This window comes from Oratosquilla oratoria, chromosome 19 (assembly GCF_046742065.1).
Source record: "Oratosquilla oratoria isolate Oo_2021 chromosome 19, ASM4674206v1, whole genome shotgun sequence".
Taxonomy (NCBI): domain Eukaryota; kingdom Metazoa; phylum Arthropoda; class Malacostraca; order Stomatopoda; family Squillidae; genus Oratosquilla; species Oratosquilla oratoria.
The window spans coordinates 21,833,992-21,850,068 of NC_134795.1; the positions used below are offsets into that span (position 1 = coordinate 21,833,992).

Here is a 16,077-nt window from a genome sequence, read left to right on the forward strand (position 1 = left end):
CCCGGCAATGGAAAAGAAGTTCTCTGGTGGTGGACCGAAGGTGAAGAAAAGCGTTGTCAAGGTCTAATGACGCCAATTGAATCCGATCCGATAAAAAGGCTCTGATGTAAGTGGGAAAACTGTAACCCAATTGCTTGTGTTTGTGGAAACCAAACGACCGGGGGCAAACCTGTTCCGCCAAACAATTGGACAGAAAAGTTTTCTGGTTCTTCCTTTTCTTGCTTGCGATCAAGGAAGATTCGAAACGTCTGTAGGGATGTTTGAGGTCGGGGTAGTGATGAAAAATGTTGTTGATAGAAGAAAGAAGCTCCATCGTGGTGGGTCAATCACAGGTGAGAAATGTAGTAACACATTTATAAATCACAACTAACACCACAGTCGGACGAAAGAAAGAGTTGCGTAAGCGGAACTATATATTTCGATTGCTACCTGCAATCCTCTTCAGTAGTACAAAGTGGCAGGGAGGAGGCTATCTTAAGTAGCAACCTCTTACAAAAGAAAGGGAACACGAGAAAATACAGAACATCACTGCCCCAGCCCTAGTTGACCTGAGGCTGACACGAGGTCGGGTCAGGGGGAGGGGGAGGAAGCTTGTTGACAATATTTTTGGTGATGAATAGTCCTGAAATGATGTCTGGGGTCCATTGACCCTTGGAAATATTCATCGTGGGCAGATAATCAATTAATGTTGATTCCACCATTTTCCTTCTGAACCCACACCCCGATTTGTAAATGAGATCAGATTTCTCCCAGTCCATCCGATGATTAAATTTATCAACGTGTTGAAACACTGCTGAATTTATTTGGCCATATCTAATCGACCTTTTGTGTTCATTTAATCTTGTCGGTAGGTCTCTTCCCGTCTGGCCAATGTATGAAAGGTCACAATCTTTACATGGAAGGGAGTAAACACCTGGGATATGTTCTTCCTTCAACCTCTTCAAAATCGGTTTTTCAGGCAAAAGTTTGGTTGTAGCATGGGTTCGAATCTTTCTCCTGTTCTGGCTAATCTTTACATGGAATACTTTGAGAGTGTTCTTCTTCCAACAATTAAACCCCCAGGTATGATTTGGTTAAGATACGTTGATGATATTTTCACTCTTTGGGATGAGAGTTGGGGTCCCTTTGATATTTTTCTAGATAAACTTAATAATTTAACAACCAACATCAAGTTCAAAGTGGAATGGGAAAAAGATGATAAAATCCCCTTTTTAGACATCTTAATCATGAAGAATGGGAATAAGCTTGCCTTTACTGTTTTTAGAAAGAACACTCATTCAGGTAGTTACCTCCATTTCTTCAGTCATCACCCAGATCACATTAAAAGGAGTGTAGCTTCGGGACTTTTTCTCCGAGCCTTTAGGATTTGTAGCCCCCAATTTTTAGAACACGAATTAACTTCCATCAAGTCCCAATTAACAAAATTAGCCTACCCTCATTGGTTTCTGGATAAAGCCCTTAGTCAAGCCAGAGCAAGTTTTTTCAAACACCCTTCCACTAAGTTAAAGAAAGAGAGACAAAATCCCCTAGTCATCCCCTTCTCAGAGTCCATCAGTCAATTGTCCAAGTTTCTTCCCAAAGAGAAAGTAAATTTAATTCATAACTACCCTAACACTATTAATAAAAAAGTTGTTAATGTTCACCAGAGGTTGAAGGAAGAACATATCCCAGGTGTTTACTCCCTTCCATGTAAAGATTGTGACCTTTCATACATTGGCCAGACGGGAAGAGACCTACCGACAAGATTAAATGAACACAAAAGGTCGATTAGATATGGCCAAATAAATTCAGCAGTGTTTCAACACGTTGATAAATTTAATCATCGGATGGACTGGGAGAAATCTGATCTCATTTACAAATCGGGGTGTGGGTTCAGAAGGAAAATGGTGGAATCAACATTAATTGATTATCTGCCCACGATGAATATTTCCAAGGGTCAATGGACCCCAGACATCATTTCAGGACTATTCATCACCAAAAATATTGTCAACAAGCTTCCTCCCCCTCCCCCTGACCCGACCTCGTGTCAGCCTCAGGTCAACTAGGGCTGGGGCAGTGATGTTCTGTATTTTCTCGTGTTCCCTTTCTTTTGTAAGAGGTTGCTACATAAGATAGCCTCCTCCCTGCCACTTTGTACTACTGAAGAGGATTGCAGGTAGCAATCGAAATATATAGTTCCGCTTACGCAACTCTTTCTTTCGTCCGACTGTGGTGTTAGTTGTGATATATATATATGTGTGTGTGTGTGTGTGTGTGTGTGTGTGTGTGTGTGTGTGTGTGTGTGTGTGTGTAATTTATTACTTTATATTTTGTTTTCCTTTTTTGTATTTTTGTATGTTTCTTTTATTTCTATTATTGTATAGACACGGTAAAGGAAATATGGACTGGAGGTGAAGCTTTTATTCCTGACGTTTCGTCTAACGACTTTCTCAAAGGAATGAGCATACTAGAAACATACAGAGTTTATAAACCCGTCTTATGGCTCAAGGGGGTGTGCGAGCGTATAGCGCTGTGTTCTGATTGGCCCGCTGAGACAGCCAATCATGAAGCGCTATATTCGCTGAAGATTTGGCCCAGGTGAAGCTCCCAGCCTTATTGTTGATATTCGGACGAGTGGTGATGTACGCAGCTTCTATAGATTTTCTGGTCTTCTTATCCATACCTTCGTGTAGAATCGTGGGCACCTCCCACAATGGAGTCGGCACTGGACTCGATTGTTACAATTTTACAATCGAGTCCAGTGCCGACGGTAAACTTCCTTTCCTTGATGTACTCGTAGCACAGAACCAGACACATTTCAACACTTCCGTATACACCAAACCCACCAACCCGGGCCTATGTCTTAATGGGAAAAGCGAGTGCCCCCAACGCTTAAAAGACTCCACCATCAGTGCTTACATCAGAAGGGCTCTCACGCACTGCAACAGTTGGAAAAGTGCTAATCTAGAAATTGAAAGAGCCACACAAGTTTTAGTAAATAATGGCTATTCCAACCAAGACATTTCCAAGGTCATCAAAAGGCAAATCAACAAATGGTACGACCAAGCTCCAGTCCTCCCCAATTCAGGCGAAAACATCAAATTATTCTACAAATCCCACATAACTACAGAGTACAAAACTGAAGAGAATCATCAGGCAAATCATCAAACGTCATGTCAAACCTGACAATCCTGTCGACCGGGTGGACTTCGTCATCTACTACAAAAACAAGAAAACTTCGAATTTCCTACTAAAGAATAACCCTTTCCCCGCTCCTTCTGAGTTGCAACGCAGTCATCTAGTGTATGAATTCTCTTGTAAACAAGGGAACTGTGAGTCCCTTCATTCTTCATACATAGGATACTGCACAACTAAACTCTCAAGAAGAATTACATTACACTTACAAAATTGTACACCTAAGACACACACAGAATCTCACCACAACACTACTCTTACCAGACAGACCATGGCTGAAAACACTAAAATCATAGGACAGGCCCAAGATACAAGACGGCTACAGATCCTCGAGGCCCTCCTCATACGAGACAATATGCCCACCATCAACCTTCAGTCACAGGAATTCATGGTCATACCGTCCGCTAGGAGAGATGTGCTTCGCCCGAAGTCTAATACGCGACTGATGACCCCTACTCCCTGACGCATCGTTCCAAGCCCCTAATTGGCTGACCCGTATACGGCGTTCTGTTCTCCCATAGGTTCCCTCACACCACAATTTCCTATTGGTTCTCTTTATGTTCACTATGATCCTCTCTTTTAGTATATAAGTCTATGTATTCTGACCTTTGTCATTGCTTTTGAAAATGTACACAGTGTACGAAACGTCAAGCTCCAGTAAAACGCTACTCTTCTCCCTTATGAGGTCGAATCATGTCCTTTGGACCAGCGATAGCAAACTTACCTCCTGAAGCCAAGTCTATAGTTAGACGTATTGAAACTCTATACAAGAATATATATATATATATATATATATATATATATATATGTGTGTGTGTGTGTGTGTGTGTGTGTGTGTGTGTGTGTGTGTACTGTATATATATATTATATATATATATATATATATATATATATATATATTCACTATTAACCCACTATCGGAGAAAAAATGACAGAAGTACAGGGAAACTGTATATTTCGACTACTATCTGTAGTCCTCTTCAGCAGAAGAGGACTACAGATAGTAGTCGAAATATACAGTTTCCCTGTACTTCCGTCATTTTTTCTCCGATAGTGGGTTAATAGTGAACTTTTACATATGTGTTATAACATACCAATTTCCAATATGTATATATACATATATATATATATATATATATATATATATATATATATATATATACATATATATACAGGGTGCAGCAACATAACTTCCTTTTTTATAATGCGTGGCAATCTGGCTGTAGAAGTAGTAGCGGGGTGGGCGTGGTTTCATTTGACAGGGCCGTTCTGAAAGTTTTCTTGGAAATACAGTTAGTCGCTATCATGCGTTGGAGTAGTGAGGAGCGTGTGTTTGCCGTCGAAGCTTACTTTTCGAATCGTCAGTCTGTTATTGCAACCCAGCGCGCCTTTCGAAATCGTTTCAATGTAGCCCCGAGAGGCCCTGTTCCGGACCGGAAATCAATTGTTACATGGGTCACTACGTTCAGGCAAACTGGGAGTACTACACGACGAAGAACTGGAGTACCTCGGCTCATCAGATCACCTGAGAACATTGAGGCAGTGAGAGCTTCAGTCTTGCAATCCCCACGGCGTTCTGCGCGCAAACATGCCTCTGCCCTTGGACTTTCTGATCGTTCAGTGAGGCGAATACTTCACGATGACCTTCATTACCATCCTTACAAGATGGCGATTGTGCAGGAACTCATGTGAGGCACTTCTCGAAAACGTTCCTGAAAACGCTATTGTTTACTTTAGTGATGAAGCACATTTTCATTTGACTGGATGCGTCAACAAACAAAACATGCGCTACTGGGCTGACACCAATCCCCATGAATTGCATGAAAGGCCTTTGCATTCACCTAAAGTCACAGTGTGGTGTGCAATTTCCTCCACTGGAATTGTTGGTCCTTGGTTTTTTGAAGAAAATGAGGTCACAGTGACAGTGAATTCAGACCGGTATGTAAACATGTTGGAGGATTTTTTTTTTTTTTTTTATTTCTCCACGAATTGAAGAATTGGACCTAGGGGATATTTGGTTTCAACAGGACGGAGCAACGGCTCACACTTCAAGGGCATCGATGGCTGTTTTGAGGGAACATTTTCCGGAGCGCCTCATTTCAATAAGGGGCGATTTGGAGTGGCCAGCCCGTTCCCCCGATTTGTCCCCTTGTGATTTTTATTTGTGGGGATATTTGAAATCCCGTGTTTATGTCAACCGCCCGAGAAGCCTACCAGACTTGAAGGCCAACATCCGAGAAGAAATTGCCAATATACCCGCTGATACGCTGGTGAGGGTCATGGCAAACACCCGAAATCGGTATATGCAGTGTATGGACAATGGGGGACGTCACCTACCTGATATGATTTTCAAAACTGTGTGAAACAAAACTTTAAATATATACTATAATTATGAAACAAAATTAAAACCTTTTTGATTTATACATCTTGTTTTATTGCCTTTTGGAAAAAGGAAGTTATGTTGCCGCACCCTGTATATATATATATATATATATATATATATATGTGTGTGTGTGTGTGTGTGTGTGTGTGTGTGTGTGTGTGTGTGTGGTGTGTGTGTGTGTGTGTGGTGTGTGTGTGTGTGTTTGTGATGTGTGTGTGTGTAGTGTGTGTGTGTGTGTGTGTGTGTTTGTGATGTGTGTGTGTGTGTGTGTGTGTGTGTGTGTGTGTGTGTGTGTGTGTGTGTGTGCGTGTGTGTATGTGTGTACGTATTTTTGTCTATAGGTGGTCATTTCTAAACATGAAAAAATGAAGGACACAGCATCATAACATTTTGACATTTATTGTGTAATGCCACAATTATATGAAGCAGATAAAATACAATTAAGAATATAAATGCGTCGTTGGTTACTGTGGCCATGAGTAGTCCCTGTTTTGGTGTACGTGAGATAACCTATATATTCCTTTAGATGGGCCACTAATACAAGAACAAATTAGCGTTCTTTTTTTTTTAAGGTGACACAGGACGAAAGACAGACTGCTCAAAAGGAAAACGCCTGGCCACCGTGTAATACAGAAGAAAACAGTAATACCTGGATAACTAAGTAATTAATAAGTAAATTTATAGATAAGTAGGTAAAAAATAAATAGATATATAGATAAGTGGATAAATAAACAAATAAATAAATAAACAAAAATTAATAAATAGTTAAAGCATAAATCAATAAACTGATAGATAAAATGAAAAAGAATAAAGTAAAATAAAATAAAATAAGTAAAAATCCGTCAAACATCTAGTTCTTCAACATTTTTCTTTTATTCCCGTGAGGGTATGTGCATAATTAGTGGAAATCATCAAAGTTATATCTCATCTAATAAATATCCTCCAAGTTGGGTTGCACTGAGTAAGGAAGTGAAACGTACAACTGGGTCCTGTCGAATATATATATATTTTTGTAATTATTTAGATATGGATATCACTGTTGGACTGAGGATCTACCAGTGGCATTAAGTTCATCTACACTATAAACTTTTCACGTGTTTCATTTCGACTGACGTCAGACCTTTATTCGGTTCAGTAATTGTTCCCAAGCCAACAGGCCAAAGATTCGTTAATGAGCATTTTCAAGCCAGGGGAATACTTTGTAGCCTAAAGATTTCGTTCTGGTATGACCAAATCTCCTGACATTGCTGCCATATCTTCCGGTAGCCTTTATGTAATGCTTGCTCAGAAAATGAAAAACATTCTGTGGCCATCGTATCTGCTCTCACGTTTTTTTTTTCTTTTCTTTTACCGATATTTTTGTGTGGATTTGGGTATTGTCTTCGGGATATATAAACCAACTAGGATCAATAATGCCATCCGTTTCATGGACTATTTTATAAATTTCTATGGAGTGAACCTGTCTACATTGGGTTTAGAGGCGTTGAGACAAGCGAAATTGTTGTTTGTTTTCTTTAGTATATCCTTCTAAACTGATCTACAACTCAAATCATTAAACGAGGAAAACATTGGCGGTTGCCAATGGTACTATTTTGTATATCAATTCCAATGGTGGCTGTTGCCAATTAAAATGTTATGTACAATTTATTCTCTACTATCTACAGCTTAATCTACTTCTACAATGTACAATACATTAAATGAGTGTGGACAATCACTATTCATGCATAGGTTTTATATATATACAAGCATGGAACATATAGAAAAATATATCGGTCGTATGACGACTTGCAGTTGGCAATGGCAGCTGCAGGTGTCCTTTCGGGCTCGTCCGAATGACCGCGGATGAGGTACGACACAATAGATCCCGCGCGAGTTTTCTGGAGAGGCCGTGATCTGACGTCCCGTAGCTAAAATGCGCGAGTGTGTGCGTGTGCACGCTGAACATCTAAGGGATTGAATATTTCTTTCAATCATCTTGCAACACCTGCATGGCCTTAATTCCATTTGAGTAAAAACGTTGCAAGTTTATATTACCATAGAGATGTTGATTGACGGATTTGTTATGGCAGTCGAATTTGCTGAGATATGATTTTCGAGGAACAGTTTTATTTTTGGATTTATTAACCACACTAATGAAAAAAATCATGAAGGGATGATTGTGCCCACAATACTGTATGGGGCAGAGACTTGGAATGTAAGGGAGAAAAAAGGGAGGAAATTAAATGGGTTTGAGATTAAAAGTTTGAGAAGTATGGTGGGGATTACAAGGCTGGACAGGTGAAAAATGAGGAGGAGAGAGCGGGTGGGAAGAAAGTTAGCAGATAGGGTTGATCAAATGATACTGGGATGATTTGGTCAAGTAAAAAGAATGAGTAAAGAAAGTCTAGCAAAAAGAATATGGAAGGTAGTGAACTTCAGAGGAAGACTGAAAACGAGATAGATGGATGGGATGAAGGGAGTCTTAGGTAAAAGGGAGATGTCTGTTGAGCAGGGGAAGGAGGGGGTAAGAGAGAGGTGTGAGTGGAGAATGGATGTGAGTGATAAACTCACACGGACCGAAGGCATTTCTCGTCCTCTCCATTAGTTTGGGGATGAATAGGAAGGGTCATCATCTAAATGAGGTGGTGGGAGGGAACCAGCTTCAGCTGTTAGGTCCCTGCCTGCTGTGGATGTGGTGTGTCTTGGTGCATTGTTTCTGACTCAGGTAGTGGGTGAGAGAAAGAGATGGCCCTGCATCCAACGAGAAGCTCATAGATTTTTTTTTTAAAGGGTAACAAATGTGTGTGGGAAGAGTGGAGCATGGATACATGTCTTAACTGGTTACTTCCCTTGTGTGTGGGATGCCTTTTGGTGTATATAAAGATAAATAGATAGAATAACAACCCTGGTAGAAATAAATTATAAAAACTACAATAACAAAATATAAGTTGCCATGTCTTTAATACTTCTGAGGATTATCTTTATTACACAAGTCACGACTTCAAGCTATGTCAACACTTAAAGATAATTACCCTTTTCATACACGGTTTTTATTAGGCATCGAGACGACACCTTCTGGAAAGCTTCAAGCAATATTACATATTTATCGTATAATATTAAGGTATAGTTGAGCATATAATTTGTACATATTTTTTGTGACACGGTTTTCAAGATAGTGTATAGCCTTTGACTTAATGGATGGTCAAAACTTATTCTTTTTATTTCTGTATATTAGAGCATGAAAAAATATAAAAATAAAGAAATAAAAGGATATAATGAAGGAAAGAAAGAAAGCGAGGTTCGCACATATTTTCATATCTTCGAAAGACGTCGCAGATGTAAGTTATGTTGTAGGTTGATGCTACGAGGCAGAACGTTTTATGACACTGATGAGCCCTTACCGTCTTCAGCCTTGGGGTCTGACCTCAACTGAATAGAATTGTCAACAACAGAGTGTCACCGGCTCAAAGCCTCGAAGGAGCTGATCGAGGTTAACTTAGTCATTTCAGCTTGGGGTTTCTGCCCTCGGCTGAATAAAAGGGTTTGGTGCTAACCTCCATGAAATCTACGAAGAATATTTTCGGATCGAACGGAATGAAGTTCCCACAGGGGTGATGGAATGCACTTCAGTTCAAAGTCTTGGGATTCAACTGGACAAACACCTTAGTGTTTTTTGTTTTGTTTTTTTCGTTCTTTTTCCTTTTTTCCTCCAACCTCGTTATGTAACGAAAGGTCCCCTTTTAGTGTACTTTACCATTGCAACTAGTTGAAAGGATTGATGGTGTCTTCACATACTGTCCTCTCGTCTGAATCTTACTTATCTGAGGAGAAGTCCCGGGAGTGAATGCTGAAGAAACCCACTGGCAATGAATCCTCCAGCAGTCTACAGGTGCAGTTTCATACTACGCGGGGACATGCCATCCTGGCCGACACCAAACGGTCTTATTCGAATAAATGAAATGGCCTTCAGATCGTAGGAGTTAAGGCTAATGTCGATCAGCCTCTCCAACAAAGCAACGCCCACAAGCAGTCTTACCCTAGCCCGGGGGACAAGCTCAAGGACAGACTTCGCACTGCAAGGGAGGGTGGGGAGGTGGGGAGTTACTCCTGAAGGTCTATTTTCATCGCGTACACACCACAAGATTATCAAGTAATTTTGGATAGCGTTGTCTATCAGTCGCGATTGGACAACAGCTTTTTCCTCTTGCCTGAGAGATTCAGTCTGAGTGGTATTCTGATTGCGAAGTTATGAAAACCTTTGTAATCGGACCTAATCACACAAAAAATATTTATATCATCTCAAAAGCTACTGAATGATAGTAAAGGTTGCTATATATATTATTTTTTCCTTGATAAAAAAAAAATCACGTGGACGAAAAGAGATGTTTAGTATAAAAAGATAAAACTGCTTGATGTGAAAATTAAAAAAAAGAAAAATGGGTGGTCCTCATATCAACGTACTAATCTCGTGATATATTTTCTTTTGCAGTCAAAATTTAGACCTCATTTCTTTATATCCTTTATCCAGCATGTCTCACCGATCAGCTTTGCTCAAACGCTACATACACCAGATACCTTCACCGCAAACAAAGCAACCTCCACCATAGCCACGCGAATTCTCTCACCCCAACTTCTGAGACTGTAGCGACGTCTCGTCCGCACTCTCGGCATGTCGTCCAGGCACAAGAGCAAGTGAAATTGGTACAGCGGTTCGCGGCGTGGGGACGGGCCTGCCTAAGGTGGGTAAGGGGGTCTTCGAAGATGTCGTAGTCGACGAGGTCTCCTCGGTCGTCTGAGTGGCGGTGAAGGCGGAATTTTGGTCGTCATTACTTCCCATGGCGAGAATGTCGCTGCACCTGCCAAAGAGAAACAAACAATATAATGAAAGAAACGGCAAAGACAAACAGGAAACCAAATTTCCTGTTCACTTCGAGGCCACCAATGCATAAGGAGTGGAACAAGAGATTTGCTTAAGAACTCAGAGTAATTGGGTCATATTTGTGAGTGAAAAACAAGATATCGAGCTAACTTGGATGTCAAGCTGGGGAAGGTCACAAGAAATCGAGCCTCCCTCCCCATCTGAGTACATGAAACTAGCATTAGACTAAATCCTATAGTGTTTCTCAGCTTGCTTGCTTAATTAGTACTTTTTCTCAAACTCTTACGAATCATTTCAACAGAAAAAAAATCACTTACCATCCACCAACTACTACTGGCTTTTGACCTGTGGACCGAACTGGAAGGACTTACGAAACCCAACCCCAAGGGGCTTTGGATCCCCGATTGAGAACCACTGCTCAAGAGTTTGCTATAGTCAGGGGACATTACTCAAAAATTCAAGACAATCGTTCATTTTGCGATAAAAGCATGGAAATGGCAGATATGTAGACTAATATGTCATCATCATTTTCAGATGTTGAGGCGCTTGAAATTATGTCTCTGTCAGTCACGGCAGCCATTTACCCAAAATGGCCACCATATGCCACTAGTTTTGAGAGACATTTTCTTCGGAGTGCACTCAATTCTCTATAGAATGATTAAAATGCGGTCAAGCACAAACGAAAACTGCAAGAAATCTCATCCGGAAACTCATCTGCAAAATTCCAAGAATGTTCATCCATCAGGCATAGTACCACGTAAGAAACTGCTTTTCCCATCTCCATTGGCATGCTGCGACATGTACAACTTCGCAAGGAGCTGGTGAAGCGACTCTTCAACCTGGGCTTCAGTAGCTCCTATGAGCGTGCCCAACGATTATCAGTAGAAATAGGCAATAGTGTGTATCAACGCCTTCACATGGAGTAGGTTGTTTGCCCTCCAACAATGCGTGGCCAGCTGTTCACAACTGCGGCTGTTGATAACATTGACCCTAACCCCATTGCCACCACAGCCAAGGATTCTTTTCACGGAACTGGAATCTCATTGCTGCAACATCCAATTTTTGAAAGTGATGGGGTAGACAGTGGCATTGTCATCATAGGAGGTGATGGGAGCAGGAAGAATGTTGATCAGCTGCCAAACTTGTACACAGAAGTATCACCAATTGTATCTCATTTTAAAGGAGCACCTGTACCATCGACATCATTAGCCTCCTTGAAGAGCGGTGGCATTGAGAAAAACACTGACAAGCCGAACAAATGCCGAAGAGTGTGAGGTGTACTCTTGAAGATGAAGCAGGGGAGAAATGAGAAGATACATCATGGTCAGCATATCATGCAAGCCACCATGAGCAGGGACCTACATCGTCACCCCAACTGCTCTACTACACCTGTTCCAAGAAAGTGCTCATACCATGGCAATGATGAGGCACTCCGTGGATGTAGTCAGAAGTGCAGTGGAGTATCTCACTCCATGACAGATTTCAGTTCTGACATTCGATCATCCACTGTATGCTCTGGTAAAACAATGGAAGTGGCCACAGAAATATGGGGAAGATCAATTTGTTGTGATGTTTGGTGGGTTGCATATTGAAATGACAGCTTTGAAAACAGGAGATGACTGGCTGCAAGGAAGTGGTTGGACACAAGCTCTAGTACAAGCAAAAATAGCAACACCAGGAAAAGCAGACTTCTTCCTTCGATGCTGAAACCTGGTACAGCCAAGGCATTTGAGGAATATGCAAACCAATTTTTCATTCCTTATATCCAAGGACAGCTTCAACATTGCTCACGCCTTGACCTTGTATGGGACAACTACAATCCTGACTCGCTGAAATCCACAGCCAGAGAGAAACGCTGCAAAGGTGTGAGAAGGCAAGTTGACAAGTTAGCAACCATTCCAAGAAATTAACAGAGTTTCTTGCGTGTAGACAGTAACAAAGTGGAACTCTTCCATTTACTTTCGGAGGCAATCATTGACTCCCTTGATGATGGTAGTGGAAAGGTGCTAATGGTGAAAGATGGACAGCAGGTACTCTCTGCTCCAGCCCTAGAGAGTACAGGATCACTTGCTCCATGTACACATGAAGAGGCGGATACTCGCTTAATGCTACATGCATGCCACGCTGTTCAGCACGGCCACCATCAGATCCTTGTTTGAACTGTAGATATAGATGTGGTAGTTCTGATAGTGAGGCTAGTTCTGTCACTGTCAAATGAAGACGAACTTTGTATAACCTTCGGGGCAAGCAAAATATCCGTTTCTTGGTCACTCATGAGATAGCTTCATCTCAAGTGTCCCGATATTTGAAAACGTTTACAACATGCAACTCTATATATGTGCCTAATTTCATGATTTTATCACAAAATGAACAATTGTTTGACTATGCTCCCTGACTACTACTATACTGGAGGTGTTAATGGCCCAGACAGACGCTCCTCAGCTGAGGTTTCCTTACCTTTCTCCTTGGTCGGAGGCCGTGGGTCGGGGCGACCTTTCGATCACATCGAACTCGTCACGCAACTGCGAGTTCATGTTGCGAAGGATGTCCAGCTGCGACACCAGACTTTCGCGTTCTTTGGCAATGCCTTCCGACACCTGAAGAAGCAAAGGATAGACCCTGATGTTGTGTATGCATGCATGCATGTATGTGTGTGTGTGTGTGTGTGTGTGTGTGTGTGTGTGTGTGTGTGTGTGTGTGTGTGTGTGTGTGTGTGTGTGTGTGTGTGTGTGTGTGTGTGTACGGAAACATCATTGATTACTGAAGGTCCAAATTATTCTCTGGACCTTGGGTGATATATGCGTACATATTGATGAAGGTGGAAAAAGAAGTCACGGGTCTAGTCCCGAGTTCCTGAGTTTATTCCTGACCGGTTTCGCTCTATGCTTCTTCAGAGGAATGTGACTGGAGTGAAGCTTCTTTTCCCACCTTCATCAACTTGTCACAATGTACCAGCATGTGTACATATATATATATATATATATATATATATATATACAACACTGAATGGGTCCCAGTGTTTAGAGATACATTTTTATCAACCACAATGCACTTTAATTCTAAGCTATATAGGCTCATGCAGAAATTGTAACGGTACGCCCAAGGACTCGAACCTATGCGGCGAGAACGTTACCAGTGCCGAGTGTCTCAGACCAATACACCATCCCTTGATGATGTATTGGTCTAAGTTACTCGGCACTGGTAACGTTCTTGACGCATAGGTTCGAGTCCTTGGGCGTACCGTTACAATTTCTGCATGCGCCTAGATGGCTTAGAATTAAAGTGAATTGTGGTTGATAAAGAAATATATGTATATATATATATATATATATATATATATATATATATATAAATAAATATATATATATATATATATAAACAGTATACCTTATGTTGTGGGAAAATATCGCAAAAATACCTTGAAAGCCCTCGTTGCGCGCTGCCGTCGCTCGTCCTTGTTGGCCTTGCGCATCGCCTCCAGAGAATCGCGCAAATCGTTCACTTCGTCTTCGCGAACGGAGAGTTGCATTTCCAGGTTGTCCTGTGGAAAACAGATCAAAGTAGAGTGATTAGCAATTCTGCCATTTAGAACCAACTGCTGATCGAAGACTTCTCCCAAACTCTCAGATGAGCCAAACGACTGCACCGACTTCCCCAGCAGCATCTTTGCTGCAATTTTTTCTATTTTTGCCTTTCATCCTTCTGCTCTGCCTGGTCTCCTACCACACGTGCCATCTCTCGGTGTCCAGTCAGTAATAGGCTTGCTCCATCTAGAATCGTCCTTTCTGGTTTCTTGACCAGCACGATTCCAGGTCAACCCCTTTATCGCCTCCATTATATTTATTTCATCCCAATCTGCTCTCTGACCATTGTAGTTTGTGAGCTCTTTAGCTTTGTCGCCATCACCTACGTCAGTTTCCTTGTTTCATATCCATATATCATAGTATAGATTATACAATGATTATAACATTTGCGTTTTATGCATACAAGTAGAGAGCCTCTCATGATGTTTCTATATTCACCAAACATTTTCCAACCAATTGTGCTACGTATTCCTATGTGATTTGTATTATCATTAGATAGTCTTAGTATTTGGTATGAATAATTATAATCATCTTTTCCTTTAAGATTCTCGCCATCGATTACGATTGTTTTATTTTGAACATTACTCTGATTTATCTTAATTCATCTCTAAAATTGCTTTTAGACTTTCCTTGTTCAGATCAATCAGCATAATATGTTGCAAGTCTTCCCCTATTTCTGAAATGAGATGAACGTCATCCACAAAACGAAGCTGCCTAGTGTAGACCTTATGGTCTCTTGCAGTCTCCTTTATTCTTATGTTCTTATGTCTAACTCAGGTGATCAATATATTCCCATTCATATTCAAAGCTTTTCCTTCCCAGCTCAGTTTCGAAAGTCCATTTGACGAAAACATAGATAGTTTGCATCACCCTGTACTTTTTTCTATCTTTATTTCTGTTTTTTGTATCTTTGTGAGTGCGTGCGTGCGTGTGCATGCGCTCTCGCAAGGTATATGTGTGTATCCAGTCATATTACCAAGATCTTCACCATATACAGTTAGATACAATTATGATGAGCCCTTAGGTTAATATTCAATCTCTGGCAACTGGGAAATATCTATTTTCAATAGTTTGCGCAGTGGTCTAGCCAGCCCTTGGCTCCTTGAGGCAGATCTTTCCAGCCAGGTGTACAGTAGGGAGGGTGGAGTAGTGTATACGTGACTTTCATCCTTCTACCTAACATCTTTGTCTAGTGTTTTGTAACCATTTTGTATTATTTACCTTCATGGTTCAGCAACACGGAAGATGGATGGCAGGTAAAAATGTCTTTTTGCCTATAGATACAAACAAATGACACACATATGAAGAATGCCTACGATTTGCTGCGTCAGCTGACTGTTGAGGTGTCGGGCAGAGCTCTCCCCCTTCTGCAGTTTCTCGATCTGCCGCCGAGCGTCCTGCACCTCCTGGTCCATCGCGTCCAACGCGGATCCCCGATTGGCCACCTGCAGGAAAACGATGAAGATGAATTAGCGTACTGTGGATAGACATAACACTGTAATCTACACCAACGGCCAAGGTTGCGTTTTCTTACGTCAGTGAATCGAGTCTTTGCAGTTCTTGTATTACGTACGGTTATGTCTCTAGGGGGATAAGCGCAACAGTTCATTTTCCTCGTAACCATAATGAATAAATTTATCGACCTCCACGATTCCCATAACACAGCTCTTGAAAGGGACACTGGTACCAGTGACACTCTTTTGAATATATCAACAATTTTGTAACCCGTAAAAAGTAATATACACAATAAACACTAATAAGATAAAAAGCGGTTTGTTGACGTAAACTCATAAAGAGCAAATGCACTAGAAAAAATAGAATGTAACTTTAGGCATAAATCGCTCGGAAGACCTTCCAGTGCCACCAGTTCTCTAGGTCGCACGTGGTCGGGCACTGAATGAAGGACTCATCTGTGGGACTGGTGGCTTACGGGTATATACGTACATTTACCAGCCTTGTGATAAACTCTTGCAGGTTGCTGACCCTAACTGCCAACACAGCAGCAGCTTAATCGAAACAATCGTGACGTCTCTTGGCAAGCAAACGAACAAACTTTGTTCCTTTGTCGTAGGCTAACA

The 16,077-nt window shown here is 41.2% G+C and overlaps 1 protein-coding gene across 7 annotated transcripts in view; it reads right to left on the reverse strand.

Annotated features, from left to right (window-relative positions):
• Positions 1 to 6,564: 6,564 nt before the first annotated feature.
• LOC143035787 (EF-hand calcium-binding domain-containing protein 4A-like) overlaps positions 6,565 to 16,077 on the reverse strand; it is a 29,931-nt gene continuing 20,418 nt past the window's right edge. For all 7 annotated transcript variants that reach the window (XM_076202742.1, XM_076202749.1, XM_076202744.1 and 4 more), the window contains exons 7-10: positions 15,316 to 15,444; positions 13,834 to 13,956; positions 12,873 to 13,012; positions 6,565 to 10,392 (exon numbers count right to left, since the gene is read on the reverse strand). In XM_076202742.1, coding sequence (XP_076058857.1) covers positions 10,158 to 10,392; positions 12,873 to 13,012; positions 13,834 to 13,956; positions 15,316 to 15,444 — 627 coding nt within the window. In that variant the 3' untranslated portion in view covers positions 6,565 to 10,157. The remainder of the gene's footprint in view (positions 10,393 to 12,872; positions 13,013 to 13,833; positions 13,957 to 15,315; positions 15,445 to 16,077) is intronic.